The sequence below is a fragment of the Sceloporus occidentalis genome, unplaced genomic scaffold (assembly GCF_023333645.1).
Source record: "Sceloporus occidentalis isolate IW3139 unplaced genomic scaffold, rSceOcc1.0.p SCAF_45, whole genome shotgun sequence".
In the NCBI taxonomy this organism is placed as follows: Eukaryota; Metazoa; Chordata; class Lepidosauria; order Squamata; family Phrynosomatidae; genus Sceloporus; species Sceloporus occidentalis.
Window position 1 is genome coordinate 2,775,585 of NW_028317025.1, and position 27,763 is coordinate 2,803,347.

Genomic DNA, 27,763 nt, shown 5'->3' on the forward strand with positions numbered 1-27,763 from the left:
TGTCACGATTATCCCCTGGAGCACACGATGAGAAATTCTGAGAAGTATTTCTGGCCCTTCTGTTAGCACTCTTGCCCCCGTAGCACACTTCTATTGGATATGGTATTATTGAAGTGCACAACCTTGAGGGCTTGATCAAGGCTCTGTTGGCTTTGACCTGTGGCTATGAGGTATCACCCATAATCTAGTGCAAGTCTTCATGACATGATGAAAGTCTGTAATGAGTTGCAAATGACGACAACTTTCACTGATATGACAAGGAGAGAGGCACTATGTGCTGCGGCCTCTGCCTACTGGATATTAAAATGGAGTTATATTGGTGCCCTTAGTCCAAGGTGGGACCTTTTTTATAGGGCCAGTACAAAAAACGATGTAGACTTGGACAAACTGAAAGAGAAGACCTCTGAGTTCCTGAAAGCTTATGTGCCCTATCTGTATGTCATCTAGAGTAAGATCTGGTCACCCAATTTGTCAGCTGTCAAGGACTTATTTAAAGTCTCAGACAGCAAAAAATAAATAAAGGGAGGGATGGCGGATTTATGATACGCATTTGCTGTAATTTCAGACCCCGGCGCTGGCTGGCTTCCTGTGGAAACATTGCACATTTTCATCTGCTCATTGCTTGCCCCATGCTCCTCTCACCAGCCCAAATCCGTAAGTTCCTCTCCCTCCCTACACTGTCTCTCTTCTGCTTGCCCACATTTGTTGCTTCATCCTGAAGGTTTACAGGCTGAATCCATGGCTATTGGGCTAACATATCTATTGACAGCAGGTAGTATTCTGTTTGAGGCCCTGACAGGTATTTGATTTTTCCTTTTCCCTTTCATGTCTCTTCTGTACATGTGCTTTTACTCCTGTCTCCCCACCCAGATTTCCTGTTTTACCATATATTCCCTGCTGGTCCTCTTGCATTCAAAACTCATGGGCCCTGGACTCATGGGCCCTGGACATCTTTCTGCCTGTTCTTCACAATTCTGCCATTCTGTCTTGCTCCTTTCCTCTCCATTTTGAGCAGTCTTCTGTTAACCTGTAGTAGTTGATGTGTTGCTCCATATGCCTTTTCCCCAGCCTTTTATATTGCATTAAGTATCCTTTTAATCATGCCACACTGCATGTCTGCTGCTTCACTGTCTGTAGTGTTTCCCTGCTTCCCCATTGTCCTTTATTTATTGCTTTTCCTTCTGGGTCTTATGCAGATTGAGAGGGAGGTACCTCTTTCTCCTCTCTATCTCTCTCCTGTGTGCCCTTCTGTCCCCGTGTCCTGTTTCCTCATATATCTAACGTGTGTGTATCTGTATGACCCCTATCTGCGCCTATGTCTCTTTATTGCCCTTTTTCTACTGCTTGTGCCATTCTCCTCACGGTTGTATGCCTTGCTCCCCTGTGTTACCCCAGGTTGTCACCGCTGAGAACCCTTTGCAGTATGTCTCCCAGTGGATGGTCCTCAACCCTCGTGGGGGATTGTGCTGCACTGGGTCTTCCATGCTCTGTTTATCACATGTATCTTGTTGGTGTTCTGTGATATCAAGATTCTCTGCAGACTTTCCTTTGTCTCTTGAATCTCTTTTGTGTACAAACTGAGCAGTGTATTGTCTGTTATTTTTCTCTCCCACCTGTCTCCCTGAAGCTTAATGTTACTCCAGCCTGTCATTCTTCGAGGATACACTTCTTGTTCCTGAAGCACTTTCTTGCATGCTTGCCAGTCTGTTCCTTTCTGCGTCTTTTTTCCTTTGGAAGATTTATCTTTGTTGGTTTCATTGAACTCTGTGATGTTTAATTACTAAAATGGTTTGCAGGTAAGTTACAGTTTCAGCTCAGTATTATCACTATGCCATATGCAGGGTCGATCTTCCCTTGCCAGATGAACAGGGTTGGTCTTAATAATGCAGTTAAAACAGTGCTTTATGGAGTGCCACCTCAACCCTTTTTACAGGAGAAACTTGAGTTGAAACCCCCACTCTGCTGGAAACGCCTACTTTAGTGAAATGCCCAGTTTGTGCCATTATGTACACTGCAGATTCCACTGAGACCGCTTACTGTAACCACCACTTGCATCTCACCCCCTTTTCAAACCAAATACAAAGAAAAGGCTTGGTATTGCCTCCACACAACTGGAGCATAGCATGCAGTGGTCACATTAATGGAGTGCCAAATTATGTCTTGGCTGTATTTGATGTTTGTGGAGCTGGCGGACCCTCCATCTGGTCCACCCGCTTGGTGCGCTTTTACTTCACATTGTATGCTGTCATACCAGTTTATTTACTAATTGAAACTGTCAAACGAATTCCCAGCTTGCTTTTACAATCTTATTTGTCTCATCACTTCCTTCTCTTGTTTTTACGCATGGCTACTGATTTACTCCTTCTGCTCCTGATTTTCTTGTCTTACTTTAACTGTTAATTAAAACAAAGAAAATACATTTTTCGAATAACTTTTTTTTTTTCTTACAGGTTGGGTTTCGACAACCAGGCAGAATATTACAATGGTCCAGTCACACAGAACAATTCGTCTTCGTTTGGTGACAGCTTAATAGACAGCCCGGACTTTCTGGTGGGGGTCCTTTCTCAGTCTGTCATCCATTGTTGTCTATTATGTGCATGTTTTTGCCTGCTTGTTTCTGCCATGATTAACTTATTTAACCCCTGGCAGTGCAACATGTCTTATTTTACTATTTGACACCTCCGATGTATCCCCTTTAACGCTGTTCCATACGCCACATACAAAACCACCTATCAATGTCTCCATTTATCAGACTCTTAGTTTATTTGTCAGGAGTGTTTGTAGGAGAGTTGTGGTTTCCAGCTCCCTTGAGCCACACTATTCATTACGAAGGGCCATGCCTAGCAAGTTTTTTTTTTTTTCCCCCGCAAGAAGGGCTGAGCTTGCCCTGTAGAATGCATCATTCAATGCGTAAGGAGACTTTTGAAGATATCTCAACAATATGACTATACATTATACAGGGCCAGTCAATCTCTTTATGCAGCAGAGGCTCACTGGGGTTGGAACTTCATAATGTATAGTGAAGTAAATAAGTTAAAACCACAACCTTCCCTTTACTGAATAGACTCATCTACTTGACCCTGTAACCTCCTGCCTTCTGTTTGTAGATCCATTGTCTTGCAGTGCCACGCAATGTCTCACGGTGCTATCCTCTTCCATTTCCGAGTGTCCTGTTCTATTCCCCCATGTTTTGAGCCCGTTCTTGCTTCATTGTGTCCGCCCCCACCATCTCTGCCCCTGGTGTCTCGGTGCCCCCTCCCCTCCGTCTGGCTGCAGTTCTGTGGTGACCTGTGCTGTATGTTGCGTAATGTGCAGGGATATTTCCAGTAATGTATGTGTAAGCGATCTGATCGAACTGCTTCCTCGGAGGGATGGACGTGCTGCAGCCTTTGTCGCTGCACCCCAAATGAAAGTTTGCTTGTACCGATGAACGCGTATAAAAGCTTACTAAGATTCCACCTAGTTTGCTTTGGAAAACCCCTGGAAAAGCGGGTTGAACGAAAGGAGGGTAATTATAGAAAAGAGAACAAACTGCCAGTCCCGAACACTTCTCTGTTAACCTCTTCTGCACCTCCCTCAAAAGGTATTTGGCTACATCATAGTTGTAGGTTAGGGTCAGAAGGAATTGTTTGCCTTCATAACCAGACTTATCAGAATGACACCGCAATCAGTAAAAACATCTGGCTGCGTCCCCATTAACAGACAGTTTTTTTAATAGTGTTGGAACCCTCACATTCTAGGCTTGAAAGAGGATAAGTATTGCCCCGTAGTGACTGCATATTGTTGGGTGGGGGCAGAAAATGACCCCCCTCATTTATTTAAATCCCCTTACCTTGTGTTTATTGTAAATATTTTACAAATGCCGTTTGAGGCACTTGGCTAGGCGCCTATGGTGTTTTTACGTGGGATGATTGCTTCGACAGGTTTCTTTTCTGTGGCAGCGGTGATGGAGCGATGTCTTTTTAATAGGGGTCCTTGTGCAGAATGGCAGACCATTGCTCTGTTGTGTTTCTTTTTCTTCTGCAAAGGGAGGGGGCTCTCTGCTGATGATTTTTAGACACTGTCAGGGGGGTGGTATTCTTCTTGGGTTCCTGGAGCTGATACTAATGATAATGTGGCCGCATTAGTTGCTGTAAATATTAAACTTCCTGGAATTTGCTACATTCCCCTCAATCCAATTGCTCCCAGGAGGGGGGGGGATAATCAATTCTTCATCGCACATAGAGACTTGCATTAAGGGTGATTGCAAAGAAAGAGTTAACAAGCAAGGAACATTTACAAGCGAGTTCAATAGCGGCTTGTTATGGCGATAAAGAGGTTAAATGCATAGTTCGTAGCTTGGCACTTGGCAGCAAAGAGGTTAATGTGTGGCGCCGGAGGTTTATGTTGCTGGTGGTTTTGCTCTTTGATTGGCTGTGCCTGCAGGTACAGGTATGTTGTGGGCGGAGCTTGCTACCAGGCTCAGTAAGTGTTGTGACTGCCAGGAATCCTCGCCGAGAATCATTTCCTGAAAGTCAGAACTGCTCTGAGAGGAAGTGGGATCAGGGGCCGGCTGTGTATGCCCTGGGGGGAGGGAGGTAGAAGAGGAGGGGAGTCATAGGGTGGAGAGAAAAAAAAAAAAAGCAAAGAGTGAGCCACTGGTTGCAGTTTCATTCGAGGGAGGAGTGAGTAGAAGCAGGGGGGGTAGGAGCTTCCAGCTGTTGTGATGTCCTGCTGTCATGTGTAAAGCTGAATCTCTCCATCTGCACTTGCTCCAGCACCTCTGTTTTTTTGGCATGTCACAGCTGCATTTCTGGCTGAAGGTGTCCTCTGTGAACAAGGTACATCCCTTTTAATTTAAGTTTCTTAGAGGGTGTTGTCGGTTTTTCGTTCCGTCCAAACGCTTACGGTGTTCTCCTGCTTTTTTGGACATTTAAAAAGTGTTGCCTTTGGTAAAAGTTGTGTGCGTATCTTAACGTTCTCCTAAACGAGGTCGCTCTCTGATATCGCTTCAGGAGCATATTGTTTTTAGTTTCGCTTTTGTACGAGGGATGGGACAGAATTCGGGTGCTTGGTAATTAATTGCATTGGGCAAGTTCTTGTTCCAGTGCTGAGATGCTTTTATAGAGTCATTCTTCCTCTTCCGTATCAGTCGGGAAGGTTCCTCACACTGTGGAGGACTATGAGCGCAGCAGCAACTCAACAGGTAACGCAACTGAGGAGGCTTTCAGGTATAGAGTAGTACTGTGTGTGCTTATAGACCCAGATATACGTGTGATAATGAGTATCTCTACTGTGTGACAGATGTCTGACAAGGTCACATGATTTTGATATGTCTGTCCAGCTTGGGTACGTACATGTGGTTAGAACTGTTGATCTCTTAGTACAATTGAGGTTCTTACTTTGCAGGATGTGGTTATTTATCCAGTTTAATATGTATGTGGCTTGTTTTCTTATGATCTGCCGGATTGTTGGTTTTTTTTTTTTACTTAAATACCCAATGGTAAGGGGATTAGGTAAACTGTTTGCTCCCCATAACATTGGGAGCCAAGTAGGAACACATGCTTTAATATTCGAAATACTTGTTGGGTGGGATTTTATCTGTTCATATTCATATTTCAGAGACGGTTATGTATCCATCCATCCATCCATCCATTCCACGACAAGATACTATATAGATGTAGTATCAAGTTTGTTTTGCGTTTCCAAAACCAGTCTGCCAGTAGTATCAAGATGGCGGCTATACGCTTATATAAAAATATAGCATCTTGTCTCATATGAAGATAATACCAATGTTAATGTGTTGTCTGATATATTTATATTTTCTTTCCAAAAGAAAGTGGATTAGAAGAGGTGGCCTTTCATATATTTCCAATACTTAAAAGGATCAGTCTTTTCACAGGAATATAAAATACAGTATTGGATCTCCATGTTGTTATTTTTACTTTACAATTCCTTACTAACATGGGGAGGTATGTTGGTAATTTAAGCCTAGTAATATTAAGATTACATCCGTTCTTCCTGTAACGATATTGGCCACTTGTCTTGCAGCAATGCTGGGTTAACAAGTCTCCTTAATAACATGAGTTGAGGGGCTCTTGTCATTTGTTGTAGCAGAAGGTTTGGGGGGGATCTTTTACAAATGAATTTGCTCTTGACTGCTCTGGATTCCAGTAGCAATGGAGAAGGCTTGTTTTTGTTATGTTCATGGCTTTGTGAAGTCCCTTTTCCTTGATATTAGTGTAGTACGCTTAGTCAGTGATAATTAAATCAGGTGACTAATCCAGTAATAGATGTTTCGGTAATAGATATTAATTTACATTTCTCAACAGTAGCTATATGTGATTAGAGTATCTCATAGAAACTATTACAGGATAATAGACATATGGTTGACAAAGGGCCCACCAGGGTTCTCGTTTACTTTTTTCTCTCCCTTTTTTTTTTTCTTTTAACAGTATATCAGGTTATCAGGGCTACTATCTAATTTTGCCCTCATCTAATAAAAAGACCCATAGGCAAATGTTTTTAACCGAGGCTGTGAAGGTGAGGTCTCCTAAAATACCCTTTCAAATTGCCTGTTTTAGGATTGGCTTGGGTAGTGTCAAAATTCTCGGTCTTGCTATGGTGTAGGCAGTCTTGATAATGTATAGGAGTCTTCTTTTACCGATGTTGGTCTTTTCTGTAACAGAACAATTGATCTGACATATCTCCAGTCAAGATTTATATTTGTGGACCTTTCAGAATACTCATTATTACCCTGCCCTCTTCCAGTAACTGCGTGACTGGTAGGTCTCTCTTCCGTGAGCAGCAGACTTGGCAAGGGAACTCTAGCATTAATGTCTGGGATGGTCCAATAGCTTCATATCTCCCAGCAGCATAGATAAATAGTATATTTCAGAACAAATTTAGGATGAGGCATAGCTATCATACAGTTCTAGTTTATATTATTTGATATTCTGGTTTGTTAATATGTGACTGTAGCTTCATGTAATGTTTGGGTTATGGCTTATATAGCATTGTAGACTCTGAGCTTCATAAAACTCCAGTAGAACTCTGGAGACACTCTGGAGATTACAGCAGATTCCTAATTTGTTGAACAAATTGAACAAAGATATTGCCAAGCTCGGGGGGGTAGCTCACGTTTTTTTTCCTTTTAACATCACCTAGGCCGTTGGGGCTATTTCTTGCAAGAGTTAAACACTGCACCTCTCTTTACACTTCAAGCAGCCTAGGCAGGTCTTTCCGTGTCTTCCACTCACAACAGAAAGAATGGCATGTTTACATGCATCAGACAACCAGGCCATTCTATCAATAGATACATTAAAATAAATTATTTGGTTACGTAGGTTGCCATGTCTGTAGCCTACTATTCACAAAAACTCTCCACTTTTGTTTGGAAACAGAGATTCTCCAGTCAGAATATCTCCAATGCATGTATGTTGAAACTTTGTTACACATACTTCTGACCACATATTGATTTTTGTTGACCATGCGTTTGATTTCTTTTTTTTTTTTTTCTTCTCATTAACTGTTTGGGGAAAAAAATCCCAATATAAATATTTGAATGAAAAGGTTAATTATATAAATATTTTTTGTGGCCCAATATAGAATGTCTCTGATTTCACCCATAAGGATATTTCTTTCAGGGAAGACTTTGGTGGTCTTTTTTAGTATGTTAGGATAAAATTATGTTTCATTTAGGTTCAAGCTTGAATTTCTTGCGGCCAATGAGGGCTCTACCCATAGGGTGATGTTTAAAGTACGCCAAAGGAGACATGGCGCCAGCAGTAAAGTTTTGAGAGGCAAGGCTTACCTGGCACCAGGGGTTTGGCCAACCTCATTTTCCAGTAATTCTAGTCCGGGGGGGGGGTTCTAAAAGAGACGGCAACACTGATGGATCTGTTTTCCAGTAATATCATAATATGCCTGTCTCAAACATAATAATGTTATATCTCTCCCCTTTATAGAATTGGAGAACCTTTGTATATTTGGCAACACATATTGATTCCCCCCCCCCCCCCCCCATATGGTTTTAATCATCCACAACACCCAGCAATGTCAGAATTATTGTTTTTACCGAAATGTCAGGACCGGGGGTTGTTCTAACTTCTAACAGTGATGCATTTAGGGGGTTCTTGAATATTTGACACTTGGAATTGTAGTTGGACTGTTCTCTTTCTGTGTTCTCATGATCGTCTGCTTATCAGAGACACAATTTATCTAAGTTTTTTTATGATTGAGGAATATTTGATTTAAAAATGTTTCTTTTTTTCCCCCCCTAATTTTCTGAAAATGTAAGTAATCATATTAAAATTTTCGCCTAGCTCCTAGTTGGTGGGAATACAATACAAATCAATAAACATTAATAATATCTGGAGCTGGTGAAAGTGCCCCGGGTGCGTTTGTTACTGCGGCATGTTTAGCATTGCTCTAGATTTGCATCCTCCCTTAATGATTGGGTTTCGGGCCCTAAAATTGGGGGATCAGTCTGTGTAGACAACTGGAAAGGGAAATTTGTTTCACGCTGCGGGCAGTAATATTTATATTTGGGTTATTACCAGTAGTATTAGAAACGTTTTTTTAATGTCCGATGATAATCTCATTGTGGGATCCCATTCCAATTGATAGTCCTGTATTAACGCTTGTTAATTTATGAAGAACCCCTTACTAGCAGGACTATATGAGCTCATCAAGATGAGGAATCTGGAGTATTTGGCTGCTTTGACCAGTTTTGAATTGGAACATATGTGAAAGTTGTAGGCTGGATAGCGTTGTATAGGATTGAGCGATTTCTCCTAAGGTAATAGCCTTTGTAAAGCCGCTCTACGTTTAGATTTCGCAAAAATAATATTTGAATGTTGTATTACTGGTAACTCTTAGGGTTGTTTTTTCTTTAGTGGAAGATCGCTTGATGTCATTTTAATGTGCAAATGTTGAGATGCCTTCCTGTAATATCCAGCTGTGCATGACCCTTCTTACAGTAATTTATAGTTTGAAGGATCACTGTTTTTTTTTCTTTTTAAAGAGATGCATCATGTTCCGGATTACGAAAGGTTGAGGCTGATCTCAGTATATTTCTGCCTTGCCTTTTCTACAGTAACAGTCATAATTTAGCGAACCCATACGATAATATGGACGGTCACTCCTTCTGAAATGTATACGATTGCCAGGGATCCTTTAAAGGAAACATCTGGTTTTCTCCAAAGCTATTGTAGGGATATAAGTTCCCAAAGTTCAGCGTTTCAACTGACATTCGTCTGATCGAAAACCGTTTTGGGGTTCATGATAAATTATGGAGGTGAAGTATGTGTATTAGTATAATTCCTATAACTTCATGTGTCATTTTATCTTTTCAAGTACGACCCCTAAATTATATAGCAACATGATCACAAACAAGAACCGTGCTTAGGGATGTCTTCATTAAAAGTGGAACCAGCCAGTTGAATGTCACGCAGCATCATCCACGCCGACTTGTCTGTATTCTTAAATACTGGGCAACTAGGCTGAAGGGGTATTTCTTGTTGTTGCGCAGGCTGTCATGCCGGGTTTATTGGCACTGCCTAGATACACTTTTGGTCATCTAGTGAGTGTGGACACCCCTCCTAATTGACTTTAGGTGTTTCAGTCTCACTGCTAACAGATGTATAAAATCAAGCACCTTATTAGGGATATTTAAGGGATAACGTAGGTGAAACCAATATTGTATCACATGCAATTGCTGGCGCTATTAATTATTTTAGGACCGCACCCACAATATTCATCCAAAGAGATGCCCTGTATTTTACCTCTGATCCTATATTCTTTCAGATCACAAAAAATATATAATTCAAACAACATATTATATCACCACGGTAGTTAATCAAGATATAATTAATTGTGAAAAACTGCAACATATGTATATGATCGGTACAGTGCACCCCATACAGTGATGAGTTACCTTATATTGTATAAACATCTGATATTACCAGAGATAAGCCGCATGTGTTAATAATATCCAATATTCCCCAAACAGTTACTGGTTCCACTCCACACAGCAATAACAAACCAAACGGCAAAATGCAATAAATAGGGCGGTAGCAAAATAAATAACCATACCTCACTCTTACTCTGTTGCAATGGTACTAATAACAATTTATAAAGACAGGTACTCAATTGGATCTGTGCTTAGACAATCTTTACAGATTATTGGTGATCTTTTTAATAGATGGAAATATTGTATATCCTCAGAAGAATATACTATAATTATCGGTAAATACCCTGCACATCCTTGCCACGTTTCTGGGTTATAAACTGCAGTCTCATAATGATGAAATATATTGTATATATCCCAAAACAGAATGAAATCCTGCTATGTTGAGAAGACAACATTTTCCACAATTTAAGATAAAAATAACATTTATTGTTGCTGCTGTCCTGTTGATGAAGGAAAATTAATTGGAAACATTATTTTCTCAAAATTATTTGAATAGCCAGCGGACAATGTAAATATATTATTGAAGTAAAACAAAAATAAAATAGAGGATCAATTTCCAGTGGAAAAAAAAACCTTTTGTCTTTTAAAGACAATGTGTTTTAGCATAAAGCTCTCCTGTTTGATTAGCATCTGGCGATCAGATTCTTAAGTGTTACATAGCATAATTAGCAACTTGATCACATGTTTAACATATTTGTGGATGGTTGCTCTCAGTATGTATCACTTGTCTAAGAAATGCTTTAATTGAATGATGGGAAACTTATGGTATTGCTATGTACCGATTAACTGTTTTCTTACGTATTGAACATTAAATCAGTTTGTCTTAGTAAAAATTCCTTTTTGGTTACGCGATTTTTGTTGAGTGTTATTACTCAAAAATACCATTATAATTGCTATATGCAACATCATTTTAGGTAATTCAAATTACATGCCACGCAAAAGACAATTATATATATTCAGCCTGAAATATCTGACAACATAGGCATGCCATCTCCGTAGGAAAAAGATTGGCAGTTCAACGGGTAGTGCTGAAGAGCTCAGTGACTCTAAACATGGCACTGTACCACAAGTCAATTTGGGAAATTTCTGCCCTGTTGCATTGTAAGTGCTAATATTGTGAACTGCCACTGAACTCTGGAGTGATGAATCGCGCTTCACTGTCTGGAAATCCGATGGCTGAAACTGGGTTTGGTGGATCCCAGGAAAACACTACCTACCGCAATGCATAGTGCCTACTGTAACATTTGGAAGAGGAGGAATAATGGTGTGGGGCTGTTTTGACGGTTTGCGCTAGACTCCTTAGTTCCAGTGAAGGGTAATGTTAATGCTACAGCATGCAGATATATTTTAGACAATTGTATGCTTCCACCTTTTGTGGCACCAATTTGGGGAAGGCCCTTTCCTGTTCCAGCATGACTCTGTCCAGGAAAGTAACTAGAAACCACAGGCCCCCCAACTTCACCAAGTGACATGTGCCACCTTTGCCCACAAACAGCTTCCCATCATTGTATGCCATCGTTGTGTCAAGTGGTTGCAGGAGTCACCCAGGCCCCCTAGTGTGGCAGGACCGGTTGCAGTTGCGACCCCTGTGACCATGATTGTTGTGCCCCTTTCCACAAATCAAGGTCCATAAAGACAGTTTGATGAGCTTTATGTAGAGAAACCTGAGTGGCCTGCACAGAGCCCTGACTTTGACGCTATTAAACACCTTTTGCATGAATCGGTATGCGTTGGTTCAATATCAGGGCTTAACCTCACAAATGCGATTTTCAATGAATGGGGCACGCATTCCGACAGATATGCTTCAAAATCTTGTGGAAAGCTTTCACGGAAGCGTAGAAGCTGTTATAGCTGCAAAGCCCATGGTTGTGGAATGGAATGTTCAACAAGCTCATATCGGTGTGATGGTCTGGTGTCCACGTACTTTTGGTCGTTTAGTGTATAATCTATATGATATCCTAGATTTGAAGCTAAAACCGCTCCAAGTTTTTTTTCCTTTTTTGCAGTTTTATTTAAGCAGCCCTTTTTTGGCAGGGTGATGTACATACTATTTTTGCTGTCTAATTTTATATAAGAACTCATTGATAGCTCCCTTTTCAGTGCACATGTAGCAGTGCCCGTCATTTGGAGACATGTTTCATATAATTCCAGTTTTCTTTGAATGAATTGGCTAGTGGCAAAAGACCAGGAGCTAAGGTTCCAAACCCATATGACTCCTTCCAATGTCTGTTCTGTACTTTGATTAAAGATCTTGAACACTATTTATTAGAGCCGGCAAATGTTAAGGTGAGATCACAAGTGAGCTTAGTCTCATTAACATCTGCGTCAGGATCCAATGCCATTAAAGCTGAGAGCTGATCAAGAATTTGGTATCCCTTTAGTTGAACTTAAATATCCTCCTTTTCAGGACTCCTGTTACCTCAATGAGCCATCCAGTCACCCCATCCTTGGTTCCCCTCCTGATTCATTGTCAGACATCACTGACACCCAAGATTTCCTGCCAGCTGACAGCCTCAGCCTTGTACCAACAATATGGGATTTTCCTTCTCAGGACTCCATCTCCACTCAGGTGTGTGATCAAGAACCGAGTTCATTTTATGCTTTTTGGTGTGTTGGTTATTAGTGTTATAGTTCATGCTCTCAGGTATGTGACTTGTCCTCTGTCATGTCCCCTTTCAGCTCTTCCCACAAAACCGTCCCTTCCTTGGTTTGGACAGCTTGGAGGACCTGCAGGCTATAATCAGCACACCTGCAGTGCAACCACAGGTTACACACAGATTTTATTTTTTTTTGAAAGGTTAGATAACCACTAATTCCTGACAAGCTTAAAACTGATTCCTCTCCCCTTTTCCCCCCTTTTTTTTTACCTCAGACTCAAGAGACTGCAGAAGAAGAGGAGGAAGACGAAGACACAGAGGAACTGGGGCACACAGAAACCTATGCGGATTATGTGCCATCTAAATGTGAGTGTCTATTTGCTATCTAACATGATGGTAAGGGTCTCGGGGAACTTGGTGACTTACCGACTGATTTATGCCTATGTTTTGTCTTGTTTCAGCTAAAATTGGTAGGCAGCATCCTGACCGTGTGGTGGAGACCAGCACATTGTCCAGTGTTCCTCCACCGAATATTACTTACTCGCCGTCCCTTCCTAATTCTATTATTGACAGAGGTCTGCTGTCTGCTTTGCAACTGGAAGCCATTATATATGCTTGCCAGGTGAGTTGATGAAGCCATTGAAACGCTAAGGAGAACATTGAGGTGATACTCAATGCTTTATTCCTTTTTTTTTTCTCTTCATAAACATGTTCAGCAACATGAGGTAATACTCCCAAGTGGACAAAGAGCTGGATTTTTAATTGGAGATGGGGCCGGAGTAGGGAAAGGACGTACAGTTGCGGGGATCATTTTGGAAAACTTCCTCAAAGGAAGAAAGAAAGCTTTATGGTAAGCTCTGTTGCTTTTTGGTCTGGTGTTTTGGCATGCAGCTTATGGCCTACTGTGTGCTTAAGTGTGTCTCACTCTTATATTATATCTCCAAGGTTCAGTGTATCCAATGACCTACGCTGTGATGCTGAACGGGATCTCAGAGACATCGATGCCACTTGTATTCCAGTACATGCACTTAGCAAGGTTAGCTCATCTCTTTTATAGTTGGTATTTTATGGTTTTGATTACTGGCATCATTGTATAAAATTATATTTTTATTATGTTGCATTTATATTGACCTACTTTATTCTTTCTGCCTTCTCTTATTTATCAAGATTAAATATGGAGACACTTCAGCTTCAGAGGGCGTCCTGTTTGCTACTTACTCAGCACTTATTGGGGAAAGCCAAGCAGGGGGACAACACCGCACCCGCATTAAACAAATCAGAGACTGGTGTGGGGAGAACTTTGATGGAGTGGTATCCTTTTTGTGGTCTAAACACTATGCAGACCCAGACCTAAGTCTGGAGAATGTAAGGTTATCACAAGCAATGGGGAATACTTAGCATAGAGCAATATACAATCAATTGCAATATACAAGCAATGGTGAATAGTTAGCATAGAGGGCCATACAGTGATGACACAAATGAGGAAAATGTCCAGCAAACATACGGTTTTATTCCTGCTTTATTTATGGGCTGTGCTACAGATTTGTTAGCAGTTCTATTACTGTAGTATAAAATGTATGTGCTCCTTGCTCACAGTGTATAATCTGTGTGTGTGTGTGTGTGTATATAAATATATATATATATTTATTAATCTCTGTGTAGGTGATTAGGTCCCTTTTTATATTAATGTTTGCACTGACATGGTTAGGGACTGGTGCTCTGTGCATCAGCAAGTATATACAACAAATGCATACGGTGACATTGTGTGCATACTTTTGTTCCTTAACATTGTTGCTTGCAGATTGTGTTTGATGAATGTCATAAAGCTAAGAATGCGTCCTGCACCAAGATGGGCCGCGCTGTTCTGGAGTTGCAAAACAACTTACCTCTGGCACGTGTAGTGTATGCAAGCGCCACAGGTTAGTCTGTGCAGACTTGCTCCCGTCTTTGTCAACGATCCAGATGTTTTTCTACCAGCCCTCCCTGCTTTACCTATATGTGTTTGCTGTGCTTCACTCTGCCTTTAACCAGGCTCCTTGTCATCACAGGTGCATCTGAACCCAAGAACATGATTTACATGAGCCGTTTGGGCATCTGGGGTGAAGGAACATCTTTCAGCACTTTTGAGGAGTTCCTACATGCCATTGAAAAGAGGTGACCTACTAAACAGATGGGCTGTAATGCTTTGTTCAAGGAACAGAAAGCTTTTGTTTTTTCTGTTAATTCCATAGTTGATTTTTTGTGACTTGCAGCTTATATTGTATATGCACATGTATTGTAAATATGTTGCTGCTGCTTTGGATGCTCAACCATTTTAGATCTTTGCATAAGTTCATTACAGATTTCTCTATTTTTTTATTTAGTTTTCTTCTTCTTTATATCATACAGGGGTGTGGGTGCCATGGAGATTGTTGCCATGGACATGAAGGTCAGTGGGATGTATATTGCAAGGCAACTCAGCTTCTCTGGAGTCACCTTCCGGATTGAGGAGATTCCTCTGGATGAGCCATACAAACAAATGTACAACAGGGCTGCCCAGCTGGTGAGAGTCACATAACAATTTGGAATTACAAGGTGAAAAGAAAAAAAACCGCAAGGAGAACCCCAATAATCGTATTCTTTTCTCTTTCTCTCGAAGTGGGCAGAGGCATTGACAGTTTTCCAAACGGCAGCAGACTGGTTAGGGTTGGAGTCCAGGAAGTCATTATGGGGGCAGTTCTGGTCTGCTCATCAGAGATTCTTCAAGTATTTGTGTATAGCGTCAAAAGTGCGTCGTCTTGTGCTGCTAGCCAAGCAGGAACTGGCAAAAGAGAAGGTGAGAGCATTGCTGTCGTATCAGAGAAGTTGGGGACCTTGGGAATGAGGGGGGACTTGTGTTTGGACGTGACATTACAATAGAATATGTACTGGATAAGACCAATGTGTGTGATTTAGTAGGAAAATTAGTACCTGGGACAAAACTATACCTAAAGCAAATAGCGAAGCAACAACTTGTATCCTTTGCACCTCCTTTCTTTCCCCCTTTAACCGTACTTGGCTGAATCCACCCATATTTGTCAATGATAAAACTGCTGTGCCACTTACCAAGCATACTGTAAGCCAAACATTTAGTTTTAGATACATCCACATTTAATGGGCAACTTGGTGGTAATGTGGTAATCTAGAAGTGTCTTGGAGTACATTAACTACTTTTCCTTAGGCCTGTGCAGGTCACTCACTCATTCTGCCCCACCAAGCTCATCAAACCATTCCTTTGGTAATACAGTGATATTGCAGAGTTTAAATGTACTACCCTCCTGTAAACTCCCACTTAAGTGAATAGACCTTTTTGTGATACCACAGAGTCATATGTACAACATAAAACGTGTTTATTGTGCTCCCCTTAGTGTTGAACTCTTATAAAAGACTGCATCTTATTGTAGTGAGATGAGCTAGAGAAAAAGTGTGAAACCTATGATGATGCCCATACTGCATAGGAGAACAAATCATTATAACATTATGCTCACATCCTCATTCCCTAACAGTGTGTGGTTATTGGCCTGCAGTCCACTGGAGAAGCACGTACCAGAGAAGTAATGGATGAAAATGATGGCCACTTGGATTGCTTTGTATCAGCAGCAGAGTGAGTGCTAGAATTAAGTACGGCTCATAGACAATTGATAAGTATTTTTGGCATGTGTGTAATCCACTTTTTCATCTTTCAGGGGTGTCTTCAAGTCCTTGATCCAAAAACATTTCCCTTCAACCAAGAGGAAACGAGAGAAAGGCCTGCTTAAGAGAAAACGTAAGGGTGCAACGGACTTCCTGTAACAATCTCTTTACTCTATAATAAACCTTGGCTTTTTGGTCTCCTGCTTTGGGTCACCAAACAGTTACAGTATTCCCTTTGTTTCTACCACCTAGGCCCGCAGTAAAGATTGTTTTCCTTCATTACCTTTAGGCTTTTTGAATACCTGTGTATTTTCACCTGCTTCCTCTGGCATTGTTATTAATATGGCTTAATAAGCTGTTCTTTCCCTCTTGCAGGAAAAGGAAAGCCACGCAACGGAAAATTGTCCCGTGCTGATCCTTTTGGTGTAATCCGGATCAGTGAAGAGAGTAGTTCTGATTCTGAAGGTGGACTAGACAGTGACTCCAACTCATCTCCTGAGTCGTCAATGGACAATGACGATGTCATCTTTGTGGAGCACACTCTAAATGGCCTTGTTATGCCTGACCGTGGTAATCAAAGACTGGTTACGATGTGGGGTATATGGTGGACAGCATGCCCAAATAGACAGAGTTGGAGATAGGTTGCTGGGACAAATTTTATTTTAATCTATTAGAATGGAAGGATAAAATTAGTAGTAGGCAACAGTTGGACTTTTCACTAATTTCCCCCCTCTTTTCCTTAGGACCAGAGCAGGTAGAACTCATGAAAAAAGATTTACTGGCCAAGGTCCAGGCATTGGGGAAGGAGTTGCCTCTCAACACACTTGATGAGCTCATAGATCAATTTGGAGGTCCAGAAAACGTGGCTGAGGTATTGTAGTTGACCCTTAGACGTGCAGTCTGATGAAGGTATTTTTATGCAGTTACTAACCATCTCCTCTTTATCACAGATGACTGGTAGAAAGGGACGCGTGGTCCGTCGAGCCGATGGGTCTGTGCGGTATGAGTCTCGTGCTGAGCATAATCTATCCATCGATAATGTCAATCTCCGGGAAAAGGAACGCTTTATGAATGGAGACAAGGTGATTCCTATGTGATAGGTCCTTTTGTTTCTTACTCGCCTGATTAATATTGTAATTTTTAGCTTTCATCTGTGAAGCATTTAAATTACCGTTGACCTTTTTTTTTTTTTTTTTTTTTTTTCACATCATTCCCATATCTTTGTTTCTCCTTTTTCACATACTGCATTGTACACTTTTTTTTGTTTGTTTCTCTTCAAGCTGGTGGCAATAATTTCTGAAGCATCAAGCTCCGGAATTTCTCTTCAGGCTGATCGCCGCGTGCGAAACCAGCGACGGAGAGTCCACATGACATTGGAGCTGCCATGGAGTGCTGACAGAGCTATTCAACAATTTGGTGAGCAACATATTCTTCACCTCTGGTGAACTGCCTCCATCCAAACTACTTTAGTTTTTGTGACTCCAAATGGGTAGTTTGCATGTACACACTTACACAAGAAGTGTTTTGATTGGCGTGCGGTCAGTGAGAGAATGTATTCCGTCTCCCTTTTATGTGCGCTCTCCCTCACATTTGCACCTGTCCACCTCCTCAGGACGCACACATCGCTCTAACCAAGTGTCTGCTCCTGAGTATGTCTTCCTGATCTCAGAGCTTGCAGGAGAGAGGAGATTTGCTTCTATTGTTGCAAAGCGATTGGAGAGCCTGGTGAGTAATGGGAGATCTATTATATTGTGATAGCATTCTGACTTGGCTAAACGCATTCCGCATTAACTATGAATTATTTTTCCTTCTGCTTCTTAGGGTGCGCTGACTCATGGGGACCGCAGAGCAACAGAAAGTAGAGATCTCAGCAAATATAACTTTGAGAACAAGGTAGGGGCCACGTCCTCCTAAAAACCTGTGTGTGTGTACGCTTGTTTCACATGATTGAATGTTTTAGTTCTTATTAAATGCATTTTGTTTCATAGAAAAATACTGTTGTATTGCGGTATTAGACATCAAAGCAAATTTAGAAATTGTATCAAAGCTTACAGTCACATTTTATATGGAAAAGTCTTGATTGTATAGTTTTAAACATGCACAGCCTTACGTTTTGTTGATTAGCAATTGTGATTTTATTTCTGCAGTATGGGACACGTGCTCTAGAGCAGATCCTTTCGGCCATCTTGAATCAGACTCAGAGAGATGTTGTTCCTCCCCAGGGATACCCAGGAGGTCCTGCCACCTTTTTCCAGGGTCAGTGGAAAATAGTTGAGATCATGTATTTATTGCTTTGCAACTTTACTCATCATAATAGCTAGTAAGTCTTGGCCCCTGTCCATGAAAACATTGCAGCATTGGAAAAAACACCATTGTCTGCTTCACTCCTTCAAGAGAGCAAATGCCGTATTAGGTCATCATAATAACACTCCTCTGTACTTTTTGTCTCTTCTTTCCTGGTAGAAATGCCCTGAGCTCAGGCATAGTCTACTATGTGTATCCTAGCATCCTCTCTGTGATTTCCATAGCCTTTTCCACCAGTTGTACTTCTAGACCCATTGTTACTATTTATTTTTTTGTGGGTAATCATTCACCGTACTGCTCGCAATCGCTCTGCACTTTCTCTCACGTTGTGATTGTGTTTTTCTTATACACTCTTCCATTCCTTTAGATTTAAAACAAGGGCTTCTCTCGGTTGGCATTTGCTGCAAGGAGACCAAGTATAATGTTGTTGTTGATAAAGGTAAGAACCATGTCATCATACATCTACATTGCTACGGGTGATGTCCATGGCGCAACACACGATCTCCACCACTCTTTTTATCTATTCGTAAATTGTGCCTTTTTTTTTTTTTTTTTCCTTACCAGAATGTTCAGTCACCAAGTTCCTAAACCGGATGCTGGGCCTGGAAGTTCATAAACAAAACAGCCTCTTCCAGTTTTTCTCTGATACCTTTGATTTTCTCATCCAAAAGGACAAAAGAGAAGGGAAATATGATATGGGAATTTTAGGTAAGATATACCGTCAAGAAGACAAAAGACCATTTAGACATTGAAGGGTAACAATAGAGCTGTGATTAAATCCTGGTGTTTTTTCTCTTCAGATTTGGCCCCTGGGGTGGATGAGATCTACCAAGAGAGCAAAGAGATTTTCATGACTCCCGGTCACCCTCAGGATGGTCAGGTTGTGTTCTACAGAGTAAGAATCTTCAGCTACTAATGAATAAATATATTATATAATATATATACCGTATTTGCTCGATTATAAGACGAGGTTTTTTTCAGAGCAAATGCTCTGAAAAATACCCCTCGTCTTATAATCGAGGTCGTCTTCTAATCGGACCTCAAAATGTCCTCTGGGGCCATGCTACTTACCGGGCTTTGGTCGCGAGCAGCAGGAGAACAGGAAGCTAGCACAGTCCTCCCATAACTCTACCTCCCCACTCCTTCCTCTGGGGGCGGGGCCAGAGAAGTTGCTCGCACAGCCGGGCCCCTGCAGAAGTCTGCGAGTGGGAGATCTGCAGTTCAGGTAAGGGGGTGGGGGAGGGTTTTTGAGCAAGTATGTGTGATTAATGGAATGAATGAGTATTTAAATGTTTGTGAATGAGTGTGTGTTAGTATGGATGTGTAAGGGGGGTGGTGGTGGTAGCATGGCATAGGGAGGCTGTACTCAGACTCCTATCATCCCCAGGTTCCAGCATTTACTGGCTGCCTTGGCTTGATAGTAGTGTGATTGCTGTTAGCAGTTATATATATACATATACATATATCTCCAAAAATGCCTTTTAACCCCCTATATGCCACTCTGCCCCATGATATGCCTTTTAACCCCCTATATGCCACTCTGGCATATAGGGGATTAAAAGGCACATCATGGGGCAGAGTGGCAAATAGGGACGGTATAAGGCATTTCTGGGGGCAGATGTGGATAACTGGGGGGGCAGGTTGGCAAATAAAAGGAAACAGAAAAATGTTTTTCTCAATCAAAGCTTTTATTAAATATGAAAATATTGTTTACATGAATTAATATTTACTAGTAAAACTTTTTTTCCTGTAGGGTAGTCTTATATTCAGGCTTTTTGTTTTTTTCCTAAATTAATATTTAGATTTTGGGGGGTCGTCTTATAATCGAGCAAATACGGTATATAATTATATAGTATAATATAATGCCCTTCCTCCATCCACTCTGTATCATGGTTACCGACTTAAATATATTTTCTTTATACACAGATAAGTGTGGACCGTGGCATGAGTTGGGATAAAGCGCTAGATAAATCACTCCATTTGCAAGCTCCTAATGAGGGATTCTACATGTCATATAAGGTAGGAGCATGTCTACTTAGCTATTGTTTGGTCCTGACTTTGTGAACATCTTTTACTTTCTAGGAAATTATGTTGGAAATATCCTGCATGTATGGAATTTATTTTTATGTATATGTATTTCATTTTCATTTTCTTCTTCCTCGACTTTCAGGTCCGTGGTGATATGTACTCTGCAGTTTTGGCAGAACAGCGGCATGGGAAGCACTTCAACCTGTACAAACCAAACATCGGAAAACAAAGCCAGCCTGAGACTTTGGACAGTCTGCTCAGCAAGTACCACAAGGTAACTACATATGCTTGTAGCATAGTCTAGTAAACAGACATTTATGGTTACAACTAGGGATGCACCGAAATAAAAATTCTGTACCGAAACCAAAAATTCAGGATTCACCTGGCCAAAAAATGAAAATGACCCCCCACCTTAAAAAAAAAAAAAAAAGTAACACACCAAAATTGGACATAAAAAATTCTATATATATATATATATATATATATATATATATATATATATATATATATATATATATTTATGTTAGCAATCACACTCATATCATGCCCAGGCATACCCAGATTCCAGCATGTACTGACTGACTTGGCATGATAGGAGTGTGATTGCTAACAGACTGAGGGAAAAGATGCTTGCTCTGGAGTCCAAAGGAGATGAGCTCATACACAATGGTACGAAGTAGGTGGCACGCCCGATCGGAGATATGTGCAGTAGGGCTGGAGATCAGAATATATGAGACAAATGGTAAACATCCTGAATCAGGGATAAAATCTCACAGGGGATTATAGTTAATATCTATGATTATTAATAAATGGTCTATATAACATGCACTTTTTTTCTTAGATTTCTGCAGAGGAGGCACAGCAGCATTGGGAACGACAATACATTTTCTCCTTTAGCAACTGCAGCCATACTATGTGGTAAGACCTCTACACTACTCTTTTTTGTGTGTGTCTGATTATATATATATATATATATATATATATATATATATATATATATATATATATATATATATATATATATATATATATATATATATATATATTATACACTGGGGAACCAAGCAGCATTTGTGAGTGAAGCTGTTCTAATTTCAGTGATCCCAGAAAGTAAGAAATTAGCATATATATATATTATATTATATATATATATATATATATTTTATATATATATGCTAATCTACTTGATGATCTTTAGTAATATCAATAAAACCCTTTAATTTTGTGCTGTTTTTCCTACTTGTTTTCCATTAAACATCTACTTCACTCCTACTCTGCAAAGGAATGGCAATTGTAAAGGAGTACAGCAGGGGAAGGAGTGTGTCCAGGGATTACGTCTTAGGCATTACTACATGTTGTGTGGATCCCTGCTGCGAGTGTGGAGCCGCATGGCATCTGTAATGTCTGACATCACCAGCAGCAGCTACCTACAGATTGTCCGTTTAAAAACCAAAGACAAACACAAACAAGTTGGTGAGTATCCAAAAGCAGTAATCAGTAATGCTTTCCTTTACTAAAATTAAAACTATTATGTTGATTTCCCAAATACTATATTTGTAGCGCAGAACACTTAATAAATACACGGCACATTATTGATAGAAATATGCATATTTTAGTGATCTTCCTTATGCATATGCCACACTGAAAATTTGGGTGGTGATAGGTTCCATACATGCACAGATAATACCCCTCTCAGCATAATTTCCCCTAGGCAAAGAGTAACCGTCCCAGGGGGGAAAATGTGTCCTGACCCCTGCACTGAAAGGGTGTAAACAGTTGGTAAATAGCTTCCAAGCTAAAATGTGGATCTCTTTGACTCTCCAAGTTGTTGCTTAAACTGATGGGTAAAAACTCCGCAACTTGAATTGAGGATGTGGTGGTAAAAATACAGTATCTCACGAAAGTGAATACACCCCTTACATTTTTGTAAATATTTTATTATATCTTTTCATGTGACAACACTGAAGAAATGGTGCTCTGCTACAATGTAAAGTAGTGGAGGTACAGCCTATATAACTGTATAAGTGTAAATTTGCTGTTCAGATGGTGTCAAGAGTGTGTGGCGGCAACCAAGTGAGGAGTACAAAGACAAGTGTGTCTTGCCTGGTGGTGGGAGTGTCATGGTTTGGGCCTCCATGAGGGCTGCCGGCACTGGGGAGCTACAGTTTATTGAGGGAATCATGAATGCCAACATGTACAGTGACATACTGAAGCGGAGCATGATCCCCTCCCTTCATAGACTGGGCCGCAGGGCAGTATTCCTACATAACAACCCCAAACACACCTCCAAGTACTGCCTTAAGAAGCTGAGGGTAAAGGTGATGGACTGGCCAATCATGTCTCCAGACCTAAACCCTATTGAGCATCTGTGGGGCATCCTGAAAAGGAAGGCGAGGGAAAGCAAGGTCTCTAACATCTACCAGCTACGTGATGTCATCATGGAGGAGTGGAAGAGGACTCCAGTGGCAACCTGTGAAACTCTGGTGAACTCCATGCCCAAGAGGGTTAAGGCAGTGCTGGAAAATAATGGTGGCCACACAAAATATTGACACTTTGGGACCAATTTGGACATTTAAGGTTTGGACGTTAATGGCTGTGTTATTTTGAGGGGGACAGCAAATTTACACTGTTATACAGGCTGTACACTCACTACTTTACATTGTAGCAGAGGGTCATTTCTTCAGTGTTGTCACATGAAAAGATATAATAAAATATTTACAAAAATGTGAGGGGTGTACTCACTTCTGTGAGATACTGTTGTTTTTACATTGTTACTGCCTTATTTAGTCTTTGCCTCTGTATTTCTGGTTTACATATACATAGGTTCTATCGGTCTTAGCTTTGTGCTCGTCCCATTACTGGCCATTTACTTTTGTCCCGTAGGCATTAAGATCCCAGAGAGCTGTGTGCAGAAGGTAAAGGAGGAACTGAAACAGATGGATCTGAATGTAAAGCGCAAGCATGAGGAATCCCGTCAGAACGCAGAGCTTTTGTCTGCTCCATATTCACTCCCCACATCCAATCCCCTGGACCTCTCCCTGCCTTACAACCATACTCAAAGCTCCCTACTCTCTAGTACGCAAGAGTTTTGGGCAGGTACCTCTTACTCTGAAGGTCTAGGAAACATTCTTTCTTCTTCAAACAATCACTTAAATGTTAGGGAAATTATAGAGGAGATGCTACAAAAACTAAAAGCACCTGACCCGACAGCCTCTGATCGGCAGAGTGTTATCCAGTATGGGGGTGAGCAGAGCAGCTTCTGGGAGACGGGCTGAAGCATCATTCAGTGTTCGTTATTGCAGACCTGCAGAACTGGCCCCAAGTCGGCTTCAGCAGTCCTATATCTTTGTGGGAGAAGCCTCGATGCCAGTGTTTGGATCTTTCCAGTTTACATCAGAAAAACTGAAAAGGGCCCCCAAAACCTTTTTTACCCTCAACACAACATGGGCTGCATGAATGTAGACATTTGGGTATGATTCACAATGCAGCAAGCAGTGTCCTACTCTCTGAAGATACAGCTTTCCATTTTCCAAATGGTACTGACACACACCCTACCTATGTGCTCATACACAAATGAATTTCCCATTTATTGGACCTGTACAAAGCATTCTGTGGAGCCATCACACCTTTGCTGGGGTCATGTGTTTCTCTTTTCTTTAGCCCTCAGATGTTGATGAGCCACTAAGTACCGGCAGGACAGATATTAGGATTGGTTTCCATTTTTTCCAGTTACTGGCTCTATTGGTGTCTAGGAGTTGACTTCTCACAGCGCTCAGCACTTTATCCTCTTCTCTGCCGAACATTACGCATTGCTGGCAGAAGTCATACAGAGCAATACAGCATTTAGTAGTATGATAATTCACGGATGGGTGGAGAGACAGACGGGGGGGCTCATCTTTGCATAACATCAACCTTGCTAGTCTTTGCACTACCCCCCCACGTGCCCTTCTCTGTGTGAATGGTAGTGACCTGGGTGTCAGCTCAGGGTATATATAGAATATAATATATATATATATATATATATATATATATATATATATATATATATATATATATATATATATATATATCCATATCTGTATATCTCAGGCTGGCAACATATTTTGCCAGAAACTTAGAGTCTGTTTAATTTTTACACCAAAGAATTTTTAAGTTTGTTGCATTGTAATAATTTCCATCCACATAGTAGTATGCTACTCTCTGTTCCTCAAATGTTCTGCACAAAGGTGAGCTGATGGAGTGCCATCTATGTAGGGATGTCATTAAGTGTACGCAATTGTTTTACTAACATGGCTCTGAAATACTAATGCAGATTGCAAGCCTGACTCTTATAGTAAGAGAGGTGATACATTTTACATTGAGAGAACATCAAACCCAACTATCTCTGTAAATAGGACTGCAATAAGTGTGTATATGTAATGTATAGCTTAACAACCAAGGTAGGAGCCCTGATGTAACAATATGCAAAAGATGCCAGCTCCCTTCATCTGAAGATCAAACAGAGTAGTTATTTGGCCGCTGTTAGAGCCTTTGCTTTATGTAACTACTGCAGTTGGAGCCCGTGTTACTTTCAATCTTTTCCGAGGCTTGCATATATTTTTTTTTGTTTATTTCTAACCCCTTTTACTGAATCGAGGATGGGAAATACTGTGCAATATGAAACGGCCCCCCCTTGAGGCAGACGCTGCCCTTGGGGAAAAATCACCCTTACACGTGGAGTAGTCTGTACCCTGCGCCGTCCTGCCCTATTTTATTCCTTTTTTTTTTTTTTTTAAGTGCATTGATTCCGGCCTGTGAGTCATTTTGAAAGCAGCGGAGTTAAGGAAAAGGGTGCAGTGTGTGTATATACGCATCATATAGCTGATTTGCTATGATAAGATATGACGGCACATTTAACCCTCCCCTTCTAAACTTTGCACTGCCTGGCTGTGAAAAACCAAGGGTGTTACATAATCTTGACCTATACCAGTTTTTATGTCATTATTTATAGAAATCACTTTACACTTTAATGGGGCAGTCACCCAAAGATTAAAGCCCCAATAGGAAAAAAGGGAGTTTATTTTCATTTTGTCCCAGTCCTTTATCTGCAGACCTAGTGGCTGCCATTGTTGTCAGTTGTGATATTTGGGGTACATTGGCCAGAGATAGCAGTGGGGTGTATTCACTAAAGGGAGAGCTGTAGTTTCAACTCTCTACCTTTGCTATTCATCAACAAGGAATAACAGTAGCAGGTTTCTTCTGTAGCAAAAGCAGAGCTGGTCCTATACAATTCACTGGGTGGGGAAATCTGGAAAGAGTCTCACTGATTTAACTATACATCTTACAGGAGCAGCCAGGCACTTTCTACAGTCGACACGCTCTGTGGTTGGAACTTTCATACTGCATAATTAAGCCAAGGAGTTGACATCATGCCTCTCCTGCAGTGTCACCCTTTGGTAAATAGATCCTGGAGCTAGAAATACATGCACAACATATACGTTGTGCTGCCGTTGTGGTCTGCTCTGTGCACAGCAGATTTCCCAATTTTAGCAGTTTTATGCAATGTCCTCTGATCAGTGCCTTGCACACTCTACTTGCACACATCTGTGTGCTCCAACGCTGGATGCTGCATGTTTTATTAAAATGTATTTTCTATGTATTCCCTCATCTAAACTGTATCTCAGGTATTTTAGCTTTTCGGACATGTGGGGACGCGCATCAGATTTTTCTGGAACCCATTTCAAGCCCTGCTAAATATAAAAGGGATTAAGAGGAAGTGCTGCCCCCATTGTATCAGGTGTACCCAGTTTGTACCAAATGAGATCTCTTCTCAGTGCCTGTGATCTCTTTTGAAAGATTTATTTTGCTGTAAGTTATTATGACACGCGTGCGTGCTACTGATCCTGCGTACCCTCCCGCAAGCGTCATCTACAATATTTATGAGTCTGTGATATAATTATATATAAATAATGAATATATGTATACAGTTTTATTTAGAATATGTGCCTTCAACCAATTCCTACTTTTTCTACTTGTAAATTTGGAGCCTATCGAAGTAAAATTTTCAATCTAAATGGCGGTATTTGTTTGATACTGTTGTTTGTATGTTTGGTAGCCTGCTGACATCACACGGCTTATACGTCCACTAAAAATCTTTATGCTGCTTGATACAGAAGGCACACTCCGTTTTTGTGCATGCTTAAGCAGTTACGTTCACGCAAATTGTTGTGTTACATGAAATGGTAACACCCTTCCCATACATACATCTTGTTAGCCATGTTGCTTATAGCTCTGCTGTACTGCGCGCTGATAGACTTCAAATTGTGTAGAATACAGCTCTGAAACGTTGTTGGTTCACCTGCTCTGGAGGCCTGCTGTAAAAGCTCCCTGCTAGGTTCAGTAAGAACTGTAGACTGTATAGAATGATGATGCTTAATAATTACACCACTCAATGCTTAATAATTACAGTTCAGTTATCCAATCTTTATTTTGAAGGTGATGGTAACTTCTCAAAGGCTTCCAGCAGGTATACTAACATGTCAGCTGTAGTAGCCGGAAAGTCGGTCTTTACACTCCTTGATTTTTAAAGAAGTACACCTGCTGAACATTAATGGGACGAGTCTAATGCCCCTGACACCCCTCTAGGATGAATGTCTATTAAAGTACTAATACTTGTATGCATTTTTAAATTCTGCCTCTGTTGTTAGCCAACGATTCTTGCTGCTCATTCGTGGCAGAAAAGCCCGCTACCCATAAGCTCTAAAGAAACCATGCAGTTAGCATATGTATTAAAGTGTATATGATGGTGGGGGTGTCCTTTTATTATGTTTTATTTATATAGCCCAACAATTCACGCAGGGCTTCATACAATACATTCAGTATATTCAAGGGGTATGACAAGACTAGAATTGACAGACTAAGACAAACCGATACATTAGGTGGAGAGAGGCCTGCTCGCAAGCTTACACTCTTGAGGGAATGGGGGTAGGCTATAAAGAGACTAAAGTGTTTATCAAAACGAATAGGTTTTTATCTACAAAAGCATCATAGTAGTAATTGGGATTTTGGGGTAGGGGAAACAGGAGGTTCAACTTACCGAGAGCTTCTTTTCCCTGCCAATCCCTGGTGACACTACGGATAGACTCCTCCGTACCTGAGATAGGGCAGGACTCAAAAAGCCCCTCCCCTTCTACTATCCACAGTGAATAACAAAGACCACACAGGAAAATAAATATGATGCAACAAAAATTTT

The 27,763-nt window shown here is 40.9% G+C and overlaps 1 protein-coding gene across 1 annotated transcript; it reads left to right on the forward strand.

Moving 5' to 3' along the window:
- Positions 1 to 1,785: 1,785 nt before the first annotated feature.
- Positions 1,786 to 23,807, forward strand: LOC149289463 (protein strawberry notch homolog 2-like). Its single transcript, XM_089490530.1, has 32 exons — positions 1,786 to 1,796; positions 2,451 to 2,550; positions 4,426 to 4,431; positions 5,107 to 5,210; positions 6,435 to 6,522; positions 12,360 to 12,521; positions 12,777 to 12,915; positions 13,011 to 13,171; positions 13,266 to 13,399; positions 13,495 to 13,585; positions 13,717 to 13,860; positions 14,351 to 14,468; positions 14,598 to 14,703; positions 14,938 to 15,091; positions 15,188 to 15,364; positions 16,074 to 16,171; positions 16,254 to 16,333; positions 16,576 to 16,797; positions 16,944 to 17,071; positions 17,151 to 17,282; positions 17,481 to 17,616; positions 17,813 to 17,925; positions 18,022 to 18,093; positions 18,348 to 18,456; positions 18,872 to 18,943; positions 19,069 to 19,212; positions 19,305 to 19,399; positions 20,431 to 20,523; positions 20,675 to 20,806; positions 21,374 to 21,450; positions 21,815 to 22,005; positions 23,416 to 23,807. Exons 1-32 carry the CDS (start codon positions 1,786 to 1,788, stop codon positions 23,805 to 23,807), a joined length of 3,981 nt encoding a protein of 1,326 aa, XP_089346656.1.
- The last annotated feature ends 3,956 nt before the right edge of the window (positions 23,808 to 27,763 follow it).